We start from the raw sequence: 21,766 nt of genomic DNA on the forward strand, positions 1-21,766 counted from the left end.
TATGTTTAAATAATATATATGATGCATAAATATACAGAATAAGTATATAATAGTCTAAATATACAGAGTACTAATATAGATCATGATATTATATAATGGAAGTCACGAAATGCTCGGATGTTTGCATGGACGTGTGTTGTCTTAGTGGGGGTCATTTCATTGTGTGACCACTGTGTGTGTGTGTGTGTGATTTGTGTATGTGTTTGTTTGTGTGTGAGTGTTTGTGTGTGTGTGTGTGTGTATGTGTGTGTGTGTGTGTGTGTGTGTGTATGTGCCTATATAATTGTATGTTGTTATTTTGTTTTTATTTTGTTTATGTTGTATCATGGTAAACTACTAATTTTAGCTAATTTTTTAATTAATACACACAAAAAATAAATATAAAAATATGAAGAAACATCACTTTAAAAATAATAAATTTACATTGTGCAAACATTTTTGTCAGCCCTGTTTGAATAATGGCAGGCTATCAAAGTGCCAATCTGTACCTCGGTTGTCGCAAGAAGGTTCCTTTTTTTTTAAACTACGCAATTACATTTCCTAAATTTGTACAACTTTTAAATTAATATATTGCAAAATGGCAATCCAATCTTAATCCGGAGAATATTGAAAGGATGCTACAACGCACGCAATCAATTTCTTTCATTATATTACCGTACTATATTATTTAATTAATGAGTAAATAAAATAAATAAATTAACTAATTCATTAATTAAATAATTAATTAAGTGGAAATGAACATCCTTGAAGAAAGGACAAACCATCTCTCATTTCACCTTCACTCAATAATATAATTTCAATTGTAACAAGTTTTAAATGGATTCATAGTTAAATAGCTATTTATTCAATAACCCGATCCATGTTACGTAGAGTATTTTTTGAAACTAAAAAACTATAACAGTGTAATGTTGTTATGTAACATTGTAATGTTGTGATGTTGTAATGAAACATTATAATGTTGTAATGTAACATTGTAATGTTGTAATGTAACATTGTTATGTTGTTATGTAACATTGTAATGTTACATTGTAATGTAACTTTGTAATGTTGTTATTCAATATTATAATGTAACATTGTAATGTTTTACTGTAATAATGTAATGTTACATTGTAATGTAACATTATAATGTTGTTATTCAATATTATAATGTAACATTGTAATGTTGTTATGTAATATTGTAATGTGACATTGTTATGTAATGTTGTTATGTAACATTGTAATGTTGTACTGTAATAATGTAATGTTGTTATGTAACATTGTAATGTTGTTATGTAACATTGTAATGTTGTTATGTAACACTGTAATGTTGTTATGTAACATTGTAATGTTGTTATGTAACATAGTAATGTTGTAATGTAACATTGTAATGTTGTAATGTAACATTGTTATGTTGTTATGTAACATTGTAATGTAACATTGTAATGTAACATTGTAATGTTGTTATGCAATATTATAATGTAACATTAAAATGTTGTTATGTAACATTGTAATGTTGTTAGTTATGTAATATTGTAATGTGACATTGTTATGTAATGTTATTATGTAACATTGTAATGTTGTTATGTAACATTGTAACGTTGTTATGTAACATTGTAATGTTGTAATGTTGTTATGTAGCATTGTAATGTTGTTATGTAACATAGTAATGTTGTTATGTAACATTGTAATGTTGTAATGTAACATTGTAATGTTGTTATGTAACATTGTAATGTAACATTGCAATGTTGTTATGCAACATTTTAATGTTGTTATGTAACATGGTAATGTAACATAGTAATGTTGTTGTTAAAACCAAATCATTGACGAATGACACCAAAAGCCAAGCGTCTGACTAAATTTGATTTTATTTGTTGTTATGTAACATTGTAATGTAACATTGTAACGTAACATTGTAATGTTGTTATGTAACATTGTAATGTTGTAATGTAACATTGTAATGTTGTTATGTAGCATTGTAATGTTGTTATGTAACATTGTAATGTAACATTGTAATGTAACATTGTAATGTTGTTACGTTAAATTGTAATGTAACATTGTAATGTAACATAGTAATTTTGTTTTGTAACATTGTAATGTAACATTTTAATGTAACATTGTAATGTTGTTATGTAACATTGTGATGTAACATTGTAATGTAATGTTGTTATGTAACATTGTAATGTTGTAATGTAACCTTGCAATGTCGTTATGTAACATTGTAATGTTGTTGTGCAACATTGTAATGTAACATTGTAATGTTGTAATTTAACATTGTAATATTCTAACTATGCAACATTGTAATAATGTAATATTGCAACAATGGGGTATTCATTAACGAAGATGTGATGTGAGCTTTTTCATATTTGAGGACAAACAAATTGAAGGACAGTTACGTGCTCTAACATAGATTCCAATAATCACGTGATATTTAAGTAGCATTGAGACGATCACGTGATGTGGAAGTAGCATTGAGACGATCACGTGATGTGGAAGTAGCATTACTTTTTCAATATTTACTTCTATAAATTAAAGTTTGTAAGCAAGCGTTTAAAAGTGTTTCTTTTACAAGTAAAAAACGGATATGTATCATATGGATATGGATAAGTAGCCGCGGATCATCTGCTGGCAATTTTTTTGCGCTCGTCTGCAGACCACGCATGATTTTTATTCACCATTAGTTGACTGGGTGGATTTTAAAAATTTCCTCTACTGGTTGGTCGTTGATGATTGGATTTTTATGAATACCAACAGGTTCCTCCGATTCCTATATTAAAAAAAATTTCAACTGAAAAATGTAGAAATATGTTTGCTCTTTTTACAAAGTATTTGTAAAATTTCGATTTTGAAAATTGAATTTATTTCAGAAAAATATTGAAACAAACTTATTTTTTATAAGTAAACATACTATTTGATAGTTAATTTATTTAAATTAAACTAATTAACTCGGTTCAACCGATTGAAATGAAAAATTAGAGACTCTACAAGAAAGTTAATTAAAAAATGTAATTAAAGTAATTAATTAGAAAGAGAGCAAGCAGGGTAGCAAGTTAAAATGGAGTGGATGTTGTTTGATCAATTATAAAATAAATAAATGTTTTCTGTTTCAAAAATGAAAATAAAAGTTTTAAACTACTCATTGTAAGCCACGTGCAAATTAAATTTCCATTATTTCGGTTTTTCACAATTAATTAAGGTAATAATTTTTTTTATAAACTTTGAACAATGTTCATCAGTTTGAAAAAATTATCAGAATATGTTGTGTTAAATGTGTCTGGCTAAGTATGTTCATAAGTATATACGTTAAGTATGTGTGTTTTTATGTGCATATTTGTATGTGTGAAGTATGATTGTGTGTGGTGTGTGTATGCATGGACTCCGATATTTTAGTTTTACTATTTTGGAGTCCGTGGTGTGTGTTAGGTAATGTATATTTGATAAGCGTATGTTTGATATAGGAATGTGGAATGTATGTTCTATGTATGCATGAGGTCTGTATGTGCGTGTGTGTGTGATGTATGTGTGAGTAATGTACTTTGGCACTCCTCAGCTTTGCAAACATGTTGTCCAGTTGCACTGAAGTTAAGTGTGAAATAAATGCACGCAAAATATTTTACGATTTTAATAAAAATTTTGCATTAGCGGCATAATGCAGAAAGTCGTAAAGTTCAATGTGGCAGTACGTGCTGCATCTGTATGTACGTGATGAACGTTGTATATGAGCATTCGTATCAATTTATGTGATACCTACCTATATGTATAACTTGTATATTAAAAATTTTTGTATGAGTATTAATATAATTTATAAGACCTGTGCGTACGCGTGTGTGTACGTGTCTCTCTTACTGTTTGTGTCGTGTATGTTTGTTTGTATGCGTGCGTGTTCGCCTGAATTTGGCGGTGCTGGAGGATTTAAAAATTTCAAAGCTGATGACCTTCATTGCTAATTCAGTGATAGGCACGATTTCCAAAATTCTCAAGTTAAGGATTTTTTTAGCTCATTTCAGTTTAATTTGTTATTTCATTTTGCACGGAATTTTCAATATTTCCTCTTGCATGATCTCCATCCCCATTCCACTGGATCCGTCACAGCGTGTGTGGCGTATGTCGGTCTGTATGTATGATGTGTTTTTTACTTCATGTGTATTAACAACTTACAACTGAAATGTTGAACTTCACGAGATCTAAGACACTTATTAATTAATTAAATAAACAAATTAGAAGCAAGCCTTTCTGTCAACAAATCTTATTTTTTAATATGTGCACTCACTCGTTCGATCGATGTAAATCCTCGCGTCTTCCATGCACGATGGCTGGAAAATAATGGAAGCAAAAACGGAGACGTTTTTGTTTATTTATACCAAACTGCAGCAACTGTCCTGTTAAACTGTACTTTAATTTGTACATTTGTGTTGTAGTTATGGTCTGCCACACAATTGCAACTCACAAACAAGATTATACATCAGTTGGAGCAAACATGGTACAACTTAAAATTCAGTCCTCCGTAAAAACATTCGTCACGAGGCGTGCAAGTTATGAAGACATTCATTTTTAAGCGCATGTTCAAATCTTATCGCTTGCTGCCTATCACAACGTTTTTATTTGTTCATTTTGCTAATTTTGACAAATGTGCTCGATTGATTGAGATTTCGTGTTGCTTATAACAAGATTGCTCTGAATTGTGAAGGTGGTCAGGGTCAGGTTCAATGTCAGGGTCATGGTTCAATGTCAGGGTCATGGTGAAAACAGCGGCATCTTAGATGTGGTAAGTATTTGGAAGGAGTCAAAGATTTTCAGACGAACATAGAAAAATAATTTCACACATATACTGCATAATATATCGATCAATCTGTAAAAATTAAAATTTATAGATACAATTTTATTCTAAAACATTTGTTATGAGATAATGGAATGTGTTTGTCCACCTATTTGTTCATGTTTATATCGAGAGAAATTTACCAATTATAAATAATTTTTATGCTCTTGGTAGCAATAAATATTTGAACTGAAATTGATTTTTAAACTAACAAATTGAACATTTTAAAGAGTCACATAAAATTCAGTTTCTTTAGCTGCACTGCTTCTTGTTTATTAATGAAACGTTAAAAAAAAGTATTTTCTTAAATTTTGTATGTTCAGTTACCAACGGATCCAAACATAAAATAAAAATTATAAATAAAAAATGCAGGTCAATCAATCAATCAATCAATTAGCTTATAAAGCGCTATTTCCGCGATGTTCAACAGCGCTCCTCAATGAATTTTGCAAAAAGATGGGTCTTGAGATCCGCTCTGAACTTCGCAAGTGATGGAGAAGTAGTCAGAGAAGTAGGTAGAGAGTTCCAGAGAAAAGGACCAGAAAAAGCAAAAGCAGATTTGGCAAAAGAGTGTTTAACACGAGTTAAGAAAAAGCGAGAAGAAGAAGACGATCGTAAACCGGGGCGTTTAGGTTCAATTAATATATCTGATAAATACTTAGGAAATAATTTAGATTGAGACTTATACATGAACGTGCAAATTTTAAAAATTATTCTATATTTTATAGGTAGCCAGTGCAAGAGAACAAGATATGGAGATATATGAGAAAAGAAAGGGGCACGAGCAACTAGACGAGCAGCAGAGTTAAAAGCTTTACTTAAAAGATAGAGTATAGAGTCAGGAAGACCATAGTAGAGCGAGGTCGGTGGGATGAGAGGTTAGGACTTGTTAGCGCTGGCGTGGCGATTCAACATTTGATGTTCAAACCTCCCGTTGCAGATGTTCGAACGCGATGTTGCATGGGACGTGATGTTCTTAATTTGATGGGTTTATTGAGGCAGAAGATTATTTTGAAATATCAGAGATGGCTATTTTAATGCTACCTATATGTATTTAACGTTTTCATTATTTGCGTGCGTGTGTGTGCATGTACATGTATCTTGTGTGTGTGTGTGTTTTTGTTCACCTCATTTGTTTATTTTCTACACCATTTGTAATTTTTTTAATTCGTACGTACACACACACATACATGTTTCCTCATACACTAATGCACATACGTATACTAACATAATACACATACATGCATTAACAGGCATACACAAAAGAAAATTATACATACGCATTTATACATACACACGCGCACATATACACGTATGTACTTGTACAGACACACATATTCAGATACATTTACACATCCATATACACACACATCTAAGCATACATAGAGACATCAGTTGTTTTTAAGCTTCAGTTTAACTTGCATTCAACTGAAGTATGATGTTTTTGCAGTTGTTTGTTCTTGCGATAAAAAGTGTCTTTTGATGGAAAGAACAATTGATCCATTAAAAACTCTATTACATAACAATCGGATCAAAAACATAAACTTGAAAACATATTTTTGCATATCTCTTTGTTGTCCTATCAAAAACAATCACGTTGAAAACAGTTGAGCTGGCTGTATAAAACAATTTTAATATTTCTATACTGTACATTCATACGTTTGTATGTGTGTTTTTTAAGCCATCATTTCATTTTCAATCTTCTCATGCTTAAACATTCTTACTCAGTTATTTATTTTTCGTTATCATTCTATACTACTGCTTTAACATGTTTTCACAGTTTCTGCTTTTGTCTGATTCTGATTTTTTGAAGAATAATAAAAAATATTATGACAACATTTTGTTATGCTATCAAACCAATGATAAGATGGTTCTTCTAGTGCTGTCATACAGTCATTCATTCTGGTGGAGGAGTTTAAGAAAACTTTGTTGAGTTGTGATGGACAGTTGGTACCCTACCAACATGTTGCCAGGCGTCCCTAGGCCGTACACTACTGTTTAGATTACTACTCAACAGAAAAGATACTTCGAATATGAACCATCATTAAATGGCTTGTAGTAACCCCGATCTCTTCTTAGCTTCAATGCAACGTTTATAAAAAAAAATTCTAAAAATGTTTATAAACAAACCAACGAACCAACACAAGAACAAACGAACAAACATAGCAACGTGCTCCATTCAGTGTTTACCTCCACACGTACAATCAAAACAGAGGCTGACGAACACGTACAGTAATTACACGCTGAGGTAATGAGGTGCACATTTTAATATCAGGCACAAAGTCGGTTGCATTATATTCATAAAATTGTGTAATTCGTTGTTTGTATATTTTGCTTTGTATTTAGATTTGTATTCATTTTACGCATGCAAGTTTTGTTTTTGTTGTAGTTTTTGTTGCATATAATTACGAACGTGACCTGTGGTTGATGTGAGGTCATCTTGTTGTCACATTAACAATGAAACAACTCTTTCCACTTGTCAACTTCTCTTGCAATCAATTATTTTTTTATTCTATGTTTATATCCATATTTTTTTGTTATTTTTATAATAATAATAATTAAAAGATTGTTGTAATTTTTTTTAAGATGTTTCATTTATTACCATCAACATACCCCAAAGACTTGTTTCTCTCAAACGGATATTTTCATTGACAAAATGCTAGCCACGATTTGTGAGGTTTTAAAGATGTCCATTGAATGAAGTTTTCGACAAATGCTTTTGGAATATTTTTTTAAATTTTTTGAGTTAACATTTTTTGAAGACATGCAAATAAGTTTGTAAAGTCATAATTATCAAAACCACAACAACAACAAATAGTAAACAACAACAAACTGCAGCCGCAACAACAACAAACAACCATCCAACAAACAAACAAACAACAAAAAATTAACAAAGGTGACAACAAAGACAAGTTTCGTTAATAACAATGCTTTCAAATGCAAAAATCAACATCCAAAATATTTTTTGTTTGTAAATTCGTGAGAGCACAGCCATCTATCTTCGAATGGTACGCATAACGTCAGTGCAGTTGAAGACAACAACCCAACACGACACATCAACGAATTAGCAAACCTTCCCGCCCATACAACAAAATAAATGCTATAGCGCAACATTATAAGACAACAGTTGTTGAGTTGAGAGTCGTTTGTTTGTGACATTCGTGTTGCATTCACTTCTGCTCATTAATCAAAACACAAAACATCGCAGGCGAACATTAACAACAACCACAGACCAAAAAACAGCTTACATCAACAACAATAATTAACAATAACATCAATAGCAATAATTAACAACAACATCTACCATACACAAAAACGACAACATACAACAACAATTTAACAACAGTTTACGTAAAAAATACATCAATAAAAAAACCTACCCAACAATACAAACATCGACCAACATATTCATAATACAAACCATCAAACGTTTATAGCACCAAACTTTACTTACGTTTCATCAAAGTGCAATACATTACATGAATCATTACATCAATTCACTACATACATCAGTGGACTACGTACATCAATACTTTACATATTTACATCACGTCAATGCATATTACAGCTAACATTTCATCTAACTAGTGGATGTGACATCACATGCCTGCATTACATTACGTAGTAAATTACATCAATGCACATCGCATCAACGTTTTTCGCATAAAAGTCATTACACACAGAACTATTAACAACAAACTTCAAACCAACAAACAAGCAGACACAACTGGCCGAACACAAAACGTTGTTGACACAGTCCAACGCAACGAAATACAGCTGCAGATACAATACGCAGCTCATTAACACAGATGTACAAAAACAACAACTACGACTGAATGTCGCGTGCACAAAGTTCATAAGAACCACAGCACAGCACCGTGGCAACACAACAACGCAGCAACAATATAACGTCATAACGTCACACAGCCATACGAAAACACAACAACATAACAACACAACAACAACAACAACAACAACACAAAACAACAGCACACGAAGCAAACACGCCTTCCCAACAACACACAGCCGCAAACACAAACGCGCACGCAAATTTATGCACACACACACATACACACACATTCGTTACCCACACGTACAAGCAAGCATACTTTTAAAAACCGACAAAAACGCAAGCAAGCACTAACGAACAAACAAACAAACAAGTAAACAAACAAACAAACAAATAAACAAGCAAACAAACAAGTGAACAAACAAACAAGTAAAAGAACGCAGACAGGCAAGAAGAGACATTGATAAATGTTTTCCCGCTACAGAAATGCCGCCATTAATTAATTCCAGGGATGGGCGATGCATAAATCATCGTGCGGTTACCGTAGAAACAAAACCAAAGATACTTTATTCTAATAAGATAATTTTTATCACTCACGATTTTTTAGAAATTTTGAGCTTTTGAAACATATTGTTAGAGTGTTAGATTTCAATGTGGCGTGTACACGAACTCTACGTATCAGAAACTTTGACAACATTCGAAAAAACTTTTAAATAAATCCAACCTTGGAAATTTATTAAAAATTCTGGCGTTGAAGATGCTGGTGATGGCGTTAGCAGTGATGATGATGATGTCATTATTTCGACGCGTACCACGTGACTGTTCGTAACGTAAGCTGATTGGTTCACGACCCAATCATCGCATGACGTCACAACATTTCCGGCAGACATCTTGAAGTTATCATTATCGTCCGCTGATGATTTTTCGTTTGTTTTCAATCCTTTGATGCTGCTGCTATCTTTCGTTAGCATGTTTGTTGCGTCATAGATTTTGAACAATTTGTGGCATCGCATCTGATTGGTTGATTCGGTAGGTGACGTCATATGAAATTCAACCAATGAGAAGTTCCAATGCATTCCCGCCTTTGCAGAAAGTTCGACAATGCAAGAAGCTAAAATGATAAAAAAAATAAATTTGAGAATGAACAATGTAAACAAACGAACGAAGAAGCAAACAATTAAGTAGGCGAACGAATCGGGTGGACGAATCAATATTTGAGTGGTGGACGAATAGTTGAACCTAAAATTTAATGAATAAATGATTGTTTGAATGAATGAAAAAATGAATGAAAAAATGAACGAATGAATGAATGAAAATGAATAGAAAATTGTTTGCTTTGTACCACTTGGTAACCACAAATACTATCGCAATATATTATTGTAATGATTGCACAGATCATTGTAGATATTATCATTGCTGTCTTCGGCATTGTTGTCATCACTGTTGTCTTTATAAATATTTTAACATCAACAAATCAAAATCAACAATTTAATGATGAAATCATTTTGCCGAAATAATTTAAGAAAATAAAAAACTTTTATAAATCACTTACGCTGTTGTTGTTGTTGTTGAAGATGACGTTGTTGTTGATGTTGTTGTTGATGTTGTTGTTGTTGTTGTAACTTTAGGCTTATTTGATTAATTACATTACTAGAAAGTACACCGTGTTGTTGTTTTATTGGCTCGTAGTTGATATTGTTGATGTCGTTGATGTTGTTGGCAGATAGTTGTTGAAAGCAGTTTCGGCTGGTAACTTTAATGACTGTTACAAAAACAAACAAGACCTCTTATAAAAGCAATTGCAGCCTCCTAATTGCTGCTTTTGTGCCAACTAAAACAACATTTCAAGATATCAATCATCAAACTACCACCATCGTCATCATCAAACTGTAATCGTCACCATCATTAAACTAGTCTCATCATCACAATCATAAATATATCATCATAAGCATCATCACAACCATCATCACAACCGTCATCATCATCATCTTCGTCATCATCATCGTCATCGTCAGTATCGTATCGTCATTTTAAATCATCACATTGTTATTGTTATATATTCGTTCATTCATTTATTGTCTTATATATTTTTTTTTACTTATATACTTAGTAACAGTACATTGAAAAGCATCAGCAGCATGTGACAACAAAAACACCCAGCCACCCAACAGCAGCCGAGACCTACCCCCCACCTCAAACCACATTCTAGTAACTTTTTTTGTTTTTTTATAAATTATTATTTCCATTCAGCTGTACTCTATTTCTTTATAGAAAATTTTTTTAGAATATGAAATAACAAAAACTTCTCAACTCTTCCTAACTCTGCTAGTTCAATGAAGAAAATAAACAATCAAGACTTCTATTAAAATATTTAGACCACTTTTTAACAACACCGAAAAATAGTAGCACTAACAACAACAACAACAAAACTAACAACAACAACGACAACGCAAACACCATCACACAACAGCAGCAACAGCAGCAGCGACGACATTAACCACCTGGCAGACATTCATAATGCACATGTAGGAAGGACTCCAACTCCGAGCAGGGTTTCAGGTTGCCGAAGGACAGGAAGACCTCCAGTGAGCAGGAGAGCCTCTGTCCACACATCAGCCTCAAGCTGTCCGTCACATCATTCTGACAATCGAAGTGGCCGAACTGTCGACTGACACATCTTTTCGAGAACATTCTGCCATATCTGTGTGGAGGGCGAGAAATTATCCGATGATGATGATGATGATCGTGATGATGACAACGATGGTGATGATGGTGAAGATGATGATGAAGATGATGATGATGTTGATGATGATGCTGATGATTTCAAATATATTCGATAATTTTCACGATGGGATGGTTACGGTGATGCTGAAAATTATTCCATGACTATTGTTGTGATGAATTTTGATAGTAATTAATCATTATGGGGATAAAAAATGAGTGAATGATAATGAAATGCAAATGATGAAAATAATGATGAAGAACCAAATGGTGGTGATGATGATGATGGTAGTATTAAAAAGGCTGAGGAGGAGAAAAATTCATTCCTTCATGCAATGAAGGAAAAAAGATGGCGGAATTAACGAACATTTCCAGGAAAGCTGACAATGATGCTAATTACAAACGGTGGGAGTCATGATGATGATGGTGACGAAGACGACGATGATGATACTGATGGTCGCGATGGTGATAACATTGATGATGTCATTGATGATGAAGATGATGAGAATGATGGTGGCAACAAAGATGACGACGACGATGAGAATGAGGATGAGAATATGATGATGATAACAACGTTGATTCTAATAATGGCGATGAAGACGATGATAATGTCAATGATGATGATGATGATGATGATGATGACGACGACGACGAAGATGATGGTAGTGATGACAAGGTCGATGTGATTTGGATGACAATAGTGAGGTTGTTGTTTGCTGTTGATGGCTCAAGTTTGAAGATGAACAACGGCGATGGTGGTTTTTAACGGGGGAGGGCCCAACATTTTTAAAATGTTGAAATTTTACAGGGGGTCCGGGAAATTTCTAAACCCGCCAATGATGATAAAATGTTAAAGATGGAAATACTAATGAATATGAATGTGAAGGTGGTTACGAATGTGATGATATGATGCAGGTTTTAAGATTTCTAAGATTTCTTAGTTGAGGCGAATTAGTTTTTTTGATGAGAGGTTGTAGTCGTTGAAGTTGTTGCTGTGTAGCAAACCAGACCAGATTAAAACCAGTTGAAATTCATCAATTGCGTACATCAATTTTTTAGACGATAAACTAATTAATAACAACAATAACAATAAAATAATAATAATAACATAATTAATAAAATCAATAGTAACAATAAAAATCATGCTTGTAGTTATGAATAAGATAATTTGTGACTTTGAAGAAGATCACACACGCACTCATGATTTGATACCTACACAGTCTGAAGATTTTAAGATTTTTTTAAAAATTAGAGTTAATTCTTGCATTTAAATTGTATGCAACGTTTTTTGCCGCTAAACACCATCATCATATTATCACCATCATCATTGCACGTTCATGTTACTCTTCTTCATTATGAGTCACCAACCACAACCACACTTCTTACTGGAGTGAATTTGTACGTATAGACAACACTCCAATAGAGTGTTACTTGTGAATGATGAATTAATTGAGTGAATTAATTGAGTGAATTAATTGAGTGAATTAATTGTCTGGAATGAAATGAGGTACCTGGCGAGTTGGATGTTGATGACGTGGAAGGAAGGACACGTGATGTTCAACTTCTCCCTCAAACATACCTCCTGCTCAGCTGTCATTGTGACGTCATAAGAATATAAGAGTTAAATTTATCGAAGATTTGGATGAATTAGTTTCATAATAAAAACAAATATTGTATAAAATGATCTTTCTAAATAAATGTCAATGAATTGTAGCAACGAAATCATTAACGAAAGTTTGAGTTGTTATTTGCGAAGCGCAAGTTGAACAAACAATCATAACAATTTTTCGTAAGCATATAAATTGATGATGAAGATGACGATATGGATGGTGGTGAAAATGATGTAGATAATAAAAATGATGATGATGATGATGACCCGGCTCACGTGACCACCGCCACACCTGCGACAGCAGCAGTAGCAGACCTCTGAGAACAGCTGCAGTGATTAAACGAGATGCGATTTCGTGTCATGATCAGACCCAGCTCATTCACTCCTCCTGATTTATTGAATTTGTGTTCATATAAAATTAATTATACGTGCTCAACAAATATTCTACACTTTCAAAGAAAGCTCTGGAAATGAGAAATGGATTGAAACTGATTTGTGCTGCTGTGATTGTCTCTTGGTGCTGGGTCAACGTTGTTTTTAATACGGTAACAAAATGATTTTCAATATCCATGCAAGGTAGAAGGTTAAACATTTTTTTCTGAATCTTTCTTTTTTTTACAATTATTATTAACATAAACTCGCTTCTTTTGGCCTCCTACGGACTGTCGACGTTTGCAAGTTTTGATGTATAAACTTTGCTTATCACTCAAAACACCATCCAACATATGGACAGCATTTCATCAAAAATTTGACGATCATTTTGTTTTTTATTCCACAATTTTTATAGAAAAAAAGTTTTTTATAAAAATTTGCCAAAGGTTGTGCAACTATTTTAAATCGAAATTTTAGATTTTGTTAAATTCAACGTTTATCCTAAGAAATCATCCTTTGTGGGAGTCGCCAGTCTCAGAGTTTCATCTCGTATGCACCTCAAGTTTGATTTTATTTGTTCAGCTCTAGAAAAAATATTTGTCTAAAAAGTTATTCACCACATACATTGTCAACAAAAATGAACAAGAAAATACATTATATATATTTTTTTTTTATTATTATTTATTTATTTAAAGGATAACCAAAAAAGATAAACTTGTGGATAGGCCACCCTTAACTAAGAATTCCAACTGTAAATGTAACAGAAATGTCAAATAAATACATACACACAAATTCTTCCTATAAATGTAACAGAAATGTCAAATAAATACATACACACAAACACATGCTCACACGTACATCATTCCATGAATACTGTCATGTTTCATATAGTACCTAGAGGTGACAGTATAGTCACAACTGAGACTGAAAAATTCGCTTACTAAGAACGTCAAAATTAAATAAGTTGTAAAATAGTGTAAAACTATTTAAAATAAGTGTTTTTTTAACTAAAAAAGTTTTTAGCTTGTTTTTAAATAAGTTTAATGAGTTGATTGTTTTAATTTCATGTGACAATACAGTACCCCATACCCTCGGATCATTAAGTTTCATGCTCGAGTGAAAAGCTTTTAATCTCACAGTATGAGAATAGAAAAGGGAAGTGTGTCTAGTAAATTTCCTTTGAATGTCATTGCTAAAAGTGAAAAAATTGGCAAAATAATTAGGCAACTGTTGACGTAAAAATTTAAATACAAAAATTGATGTGAAATATATATATATATATATATATATTATAATTCATAAATAAACAAATATATAACTATTTGTACTTTTTTTAAATTTACATTTCATCTAGGTGCTGTCACCAATAATTATTTGACATCATTTTTTATTACTCCTACAAAATGTGACATGCTTTTTATATGCATAATTTTTTCCCTCGTTTTCTACCTCGCATGTTGTAACTTGCTCTGCGTCTATTTGACAGAGTGGGATTTACAGAACTGAAATTAAAAAAACTTCCAATTTTTTCAATTTTCAACTCCCTGCTCAACTTCGGTTATATGAGTAATTTAATTTGGCAGGTCAACTAATGAATTGCTTCATACACATATAATACCTCATTACTGGCTCTCAAACGCCCCTTCGCACATTTTTGTAGTCTGGTAGTCTGGTCACGCTCTTTAGTTTCCATGAATCATTATTCCTCAAACTCATCAAATTTAACAATTTTTACATTTCTTATAGTTTATTAATAAACATCTATTCATTTTTTTGAAAATTTTACTCATTTTAATTATTATTTAACCGATTTATTTCATGCATCTGCAAGATATTTATGCGTATCTAGTATCCTTTTACTAGTGTACGTGTAGCTGTATAGTTGAACTGATCTGAGCTTGTAGAGCTTGACAGGAATTCACCTGATTTGCTTTTAAACATTTGAACTCATTTTTTTATAAAACGAAAAAAAAATATTTTATTTGTCGATAGAATTGTTAGCGCTCTGATCAAAGTATCATGGAAACTGGAATAAATAAGTATGACAGACATGTTTGGTGTGGCCAAATATTTAGTTATGAACATTTTTCGGCCTTCAAACAATATTTCAAATGATTTTGAACATTTTATGTGCACTTGAAATGTTTTTCTGTGCAATACTTTTAAACCAAACTTTAAACCACATAATAAGAATGATTTATATATCACTCAATTATTCATCTCCTCGTCAAATTTTGTTATCAGAAAACTTCCATGAGAGTAAAATAGAGTGTAGGACTTCAGGCGGAGCATGGCTGAGAGGTCATCAGGAATGTTAGGAGCACCTGACCTGACCAGTCGGCATGCACCTCGTGGATGAGTTGAAATGTGAATGAGATACTCAAATATTTATTAAGCCACGTCAGAATTTAAAACAAAAGTGTCAAGGATCAAATGAAATGGTGGTCGTGGCAAAAACTTTCAAAATACAAAATTTTTGTTTCAGTGCGTTGCGTGCAGAGCACGCGCGATGCAAAAAATATAATATTTTTTTTACGTTGTTCAACTTTTATGGAAACTAACAATCACCATCTGTGTGTGGACACGTTGGTGTGAACAGACATCCGCTCATATCTACACACACACACACACACACACACACACACACACACACACACACACACACACACACACATAGTCACATGCGTTCAACCATACATTCGATCGTGCGCACACTACACATACGTTGTTGCATCCATCCAAACACACAGGTACGCTCAGACAACCATGCACGCAAACAAACTTGTAAATATGCAAGCAAACATAAGCAAATGCATGCATACACACAAACCGGTTTAGTTATAAATACAATATATATTTTTATAATTTATATAACTTTTAGCCATGCTACATTGTACGTGTTGTCTGTGTATACATACATGTTGCTTGTATGCAGCGGGTATCAAGCAAATATAGATTTACAATAACTTATACATTCTTATGTATATTTTTACATTAAAAATACCGTATGTACAAGCTAGTACACTTATAAACAGTTGACAAACATACATCTCACAAAGCATATACGTAATATACCTCCATTTACATACAAAACCAACACATAAAAAAATTCAAATACAAAACATTTACATGCAAAACATTTTCATATGAAACATTCACATAAAATAATACAAAACATACACATACAAATATACAATACATACACGTACAAAACATTCACAAACAAACATTCACATACCAAACACACACTTAAAAAACACACATCCAAAGCACATGCATATATTCACATACTAAACATTCACACGCATATATTCACATACAAAACATTCACATGCATACATTCACATACAAAACCTACATGAATGTATACAACTTGCTTGGAGCACACCTGTTTAGTTAGAAAGATTTGAGAAATTAATATTCAATAAATGTTCGTTCGTACTTGCCTCTTGATTGATGGCTTCAACATCGCCATCCATCGCCAGCGTCTTTTATTTAAGTCTACCTTCTGCCAGCCTCATTTTCATTATTGTACTTTTAACATCATTATTTTTGTTTTATCGTTATCATCATCAACATCATCACATGAACATAATCATCATCATCAACAACATCGTCATCATCATTTCAACATTGCTATCATCGTCTGTATGCATCATCATCATGCTATTAATCACCATAAATACACATCATCACATCAGCACATACAAACAGCCTCACATCATCACATCACCACTAGCACCGTCGTTTATAATTACTTTTTTATGATTACCAGGCTGACGCAATCGGAACGTTACAGCGATCAAACACGCGAACAAGCGAACATGCAAATAAACAATCAAACGTACGAAGCATTTAAACAAACAAGCTAAAAAATAAAAGTGCAAACATACGTGAGAACGATCAAACCTGATAGTGAACAAACGAACAAACATGAATATAAAAAGTATCTACATTAAAAAACGAACAAACATGAAAACCAAGAACGTAAGAACCAACAAGTGAATTTGAAAACAAACAAACAGACGAACGAGAACGAGAACAATTATACAAACAAACGGATGATCCTAGGCAAATAATAACATGCATGTAAGTAAGTAATTCTACGCCTTTGTACTCGTTGCAGGTGCAGGTGCGTACGAATTTGCATGCAGTTCGCTTTTGCGCGCGTGTACATACATTTCAAACGCATCAGTCGACGAAGAAATATAAATTTTTACAAAGAGAGTGATGTTTAATTGTTTGAATGATTTTTTGATTGCAGTTGGTTGCATTAATTAAATCCAAACGTAGCATTTTATACCATGCAGTTGGTGGGTGTATGTGAGTTGTTTGTCTGTCTCTGGTTGGTGGTTAGGTTTACACACACACGCACACACACACACACACACACAAACACACACACAAACACATACGCACGCACGCACACACACTCACATACATACCTACACATTATAATATATATATACTATACATTGATAATTTAGTTACACCTGCATTTGCAGTAGTATTTTATACGTATTTTATTGCTGGGCTAACGAAATTACACACATCAAAGCTAACGGTATCATTTTACATTGATATGTTGCCGTGATGTTGTGTGGTTGTGTGCTTTTGTGATGTTGTGTGTTGTGTGTGTGTGTGTGTGTGTGTGTGTGTGTGTGTGTGTGTGTGTGTGTGTGTGTGTGTGTGTGTGTGATGTTGTGTTGTTGTTCAGAGATGAATGTTCTTGATATAATTTTTTCTGTTACTGATTGATATGTTTATTGATGTGTTGCTGATGTGCTGTTGTTGTTGATGTGTTGTTGTTGTTGATGTGTTATTGAGGTGTTGTTGCTGTTGTTGATGTGTTGTTGTTGTTGTGATGTTATTTTGTTGTTGTGTTGCTCATTATAACAAAAAATTAAGTAATTGAAAACCATAGACATCGCAATCAAAGTGTAGTATAGGTTTTGTATACATAAACGCTACTCTGATCTGAAGGAGCGTTGTGTCTGTTGTGTCGCTGGCGTAGTGGCGATATGTGGTCATTTGTGTCCACAACCTATCTTACCATTTTATATATCTAAAAGTAAAATTGTGGAAACATAAAATACGCCATCATCTCAACTGAACAACCACAACTACAACAATTACATCAACTACGTGAGCATCTTCATCAACAACAACAACAACAATAATAATAATTATAATATAAATAATAACAATAATAAATAATAATAATAATACAAGCAACAGCAAACATCTTGGCCACGTTTTCTTTAACAAGTTCATAAAATTTGAACATAGGTGTGAAAAAAATAAAAAAATAATAAAATGCTAACGACTTGTTTTATTGCATGTGGTTTGTTCGTTTGTTTGTTTGTGCCTGGGCATGTGCGTTTGTGTCTGGCCTTGTGTGTTTGTGTATGGCTTTGTGTGTCTGTCTACTTGTTTATATGTTTGTTTGTCATATGTATGCTCGTCTTATAAAACGTGCATGGTGTGAGGTGATTGTAACTTAACTTACGTTCATATTTCAGCACATCATTCCACGAACAATCTCAGATAAATATAAAATTTAATGTAAGGGAATTATCGAGCAGTTAAACAGGTTCCCCTGTTTGTGGCATGAGATCTTTACAGGGCTTTAGAAATGGTTAAAACTTTTGTTGTAATTAATCTTCATTGGGTGTTGGGTGGTGGAGTGTTTGAAACCGGTTTCTGTGATGCATCTCTACTCCATGACCAATCAAGGTTCAGATTGTTTAAGTTGCACAAACACAAATTATGAGTCTTTAAATATTGTATATTTAATATGGCAAAAAAAATAGGTGATTTCAAACAAATAATTGCTAAAATCATTGTCGCTGAAGTCCGCCAAACACTACAAACTAAATAACCTAGCAAGAAATCACAGGAAAACAAGAAAATCTTGAAAATGACGTCATTTGTGACGTGGCAGATAATTAAACAACTGTCATTTTGCCACAATGATCCGTTCGTCAATCCAATCAATCATCCTCTGTCTACCCATCCATTCATTCGTCCATTTATTCATTCATTCATCCATTTAATCATTTTTTGTTCATACATTCATTTATCAGTTTTTCCATTTGTTTAATTATTCATATGTCTATCCATTTGTACATTCGCCTGTACGTCTATCATCTATCCATCTATCCATCTATTCATCCATCCATCCATCACCCATCCATTCATCCATCCATTCATCCATCCATCTTTCAATAACTCTCAGAAAGTTTACACACTTCTAAGCCACCACTGCTTGTTATGTAAAAATCTCATCATTCATTTACGTGTGTAAATGTTAAGCCAAACAAGATTCGAGCAAACAAACAAACAAAGGAACAAAGCAATCCAAAAAGTGGTTGATCGATTTAAAAAAGAAATTATTCTAGGACAGGCACACACACACACACACACACACCACACCACACACACCACACCACACACACCACACCACACGCACCACACACCACACCACACACACACCACACCACGCACCACACCACACACACACACACCACACACACATCACACGCACACACAAAAGTATGCAGCCCACAGTAATTGCCTCCAGCACAACACATCCGTGGGAACAACATACAGACAGTCTACAGTTGTTTAAAATTATTTCGCCAAAACTGGAACCGAGCCCTCAGTTGGACCCTAGAAGCATTGAGCAAAAATTACGTTAATTTTTTTAATTTTTCAATTTTTTTTTAAATTCTTTTGTGCAGTTATTTGTTTCGACAAAATTTTTGTCTCATATATTTTTCGATACGAAAATTCTCATAAGTCGTTTCGTTTGAATAACGATACGAAAAATTTCATATCGTTATAAATTGTCGATTGATAACGAAGATAGCGATTTGAGACGCCGACTCTTAAAAACATACAAACACCACTTCCACAATAGAAATACAAGCCTATAATATTTCGCGCGATTTGTTTATTTGGATTGTATATTTTTTACATCTTGTCAGCTGGCAAGTAATACAACCATTCTAATACTCTCCAATCAAGAATGACATCACTGTCACTCCCACTTTACATCAACATCACATCAACAAACATCGCATCAACAAACATTGCATCAACATCAACATCATATCAACATCGCATCAACATCACGCTAACATATACAAAACATCAACAATTAGATAACATTATTAATCAAAAAACATCATAAATCACAAATTGAAACATAGAAAAAAACACATAAACAAACAACATACAAAACGCCACAAATAACATCACGAGTAACAACAACAACATCGTGAATAACAATAACAACAACAGGAATTACAACAACCCGAATAACAACAACAACAATAACAACAACAACAACACGAACAACAAACATAACGGCATCTTCTTCAACCTGCCCCCACGCATGTTTTTATAACTCAAGTGTTTCTTTTCGTCGTACCTGACACCAGCAGAGGCGCCGCAAGAAAACATCATCACCATCATCACTACCACCTCGTAAAATCGTCGTCATCGTAACATCGTCATCATCACTACCACACCAGTACATCACCACCATCATCAATTTTATTACTCCACTATAATGTCAAAATTAAAATCCTCATGACATCATCATCATCATCATTACGACATCATCATTATTACCACCATTACATCATCATCACGACTACCCCGTACAAGTTTGACATCTTATCATTACACACGTTAAAATTCATCAACTTTGTCATCGTGGCAACAAAAACTTCGCCATCGACTTATGATCATCATCCCTTTATCACCTTCATCATCACCATTTTAATCGCATCATTGTAACCACCATCATCATCAACAACAACATCGTCACAACTATAGAAAAAAATTATACATTATAGTTATAAACCGCGGATTTAACCATAACCAAACGCCATTCAAGGACCAGCATCATCAAAACAATCTCATCATTCTCATTACTTTCATCACCATCAGTATCATCACAAAGTAGTAATAACATTTTCATCATCATCGTAGTCATCGTCGTCATCTTCATCATCATCATCATCAACGATAACAACAACAAAATCATCTTTTATTATTATTGTTGTTGTTATTATTATTATTATTATAAGAAATTCATAAATAACAATTTGTTTAGGATAGATAGAAAATGGCGCCATCGTTAATAACAGCATGTCACAGAACTTAACAAAACAACCGATTCTTAATGATGGGCATTGTAAAGACATGTAAAACAAAATAATCTTGTAAAGATAACATTAATAACATTATATCAACATCATTAGCTTCATCAACATTATCAACATCTTTAGCATCATCAACAATCTCGACATCTTCAACATCATCAACATTCTCAACATCTTCAACATCATTACCATTTTCTCAACATCACCAATATCATCAACATCCTCGACATCATCAACATCTTCAACATCATCAACAGTCTCAACATTATCAACATTTTTAACATCATCAACATCCTTAACATCTTCAA

The 21,766-nt window shown here is 33.0% G+C and overlaps 3 protein-coding genes across 3 annotated transcripts in view; 1 reads left to right on the forward strand and 2 right to left on the reverse strand.

Annotated features, from left to right (window-relative positions):
• Positions 1-458: 458 nt before the first annotated feature.
• Positions 459-6,775, forward strand: HELRODRAFT_184108 (hypothetical protein; the record flags this gene model as incomplete). Its single annotated transcript, XM_009015808.1, has 4 exons — positions 459-506; positions 4,664-4,741; positions 5,223-5,424; positions 6,660-6,775. 4 exons carry the CDS (start codon positions 459-461, stop codon positions 6,773-6,775), a joined length of 444 nt encoding a protein of 147 aa, XP_009014056.1.
• Positions 6,776-9,253: 2,478 nt separating this feature from the next.
• Positions 9,254-13,504, reverse strand: HELRODRAFT_184109 (hypothetical protein; the record flags this gene model as incomplete). The annotated part of the gene is made up of 5 exons (XM_009015809.1): positions 9,254-9,693; positions 11,084-11,283; positions 12,815-12,893; positions 13,205-13,300; positions 13,363-13,504. 5 exons carry the CDS (start codon positions 13,502-13,504, stop codon positions 9,254-9,256), a joined length of 957 nt encoding a protein of 318 aa, XP_009014057.1.
• Positions 13,505-15,897: 2,393 nt separating this feature from the next.
• Positions 15,898-21,766, reverse strand: part of HELRODRAFT_92362 (hypothetical protein) — a gene marked incomplete at both ends in the record, with an annotated part of 14,572 nt that continues 8,703 nt past the window's right edge. The window contains 2 exons of the mRNA XM_009015810.1: positions 15,898-15,998; positions 17,648-17,716. Coding sequence (XP_009014058.1) covers positions 15,898-15,998; positions 17,648-17,716 — 170 coding nt within the window. The remainder of the gene's footprint in view (positions 15,999-17,647; positions 17,717-21,766) is intronic.

Source organism: Helobdella robusta (assembly GCF_000326865.2).
Source record: "Helobdella robusta unplaced genomic scaffold HELROscaffold_165, whole genome shotgun sequence".
NCBI classification, from domain to species: Eukaryota; Metazoa; Annelida; class Clitellata; order Rhynchobdellida; family Glossiphoniidae; genus Helobdella; species Helobdella robusta.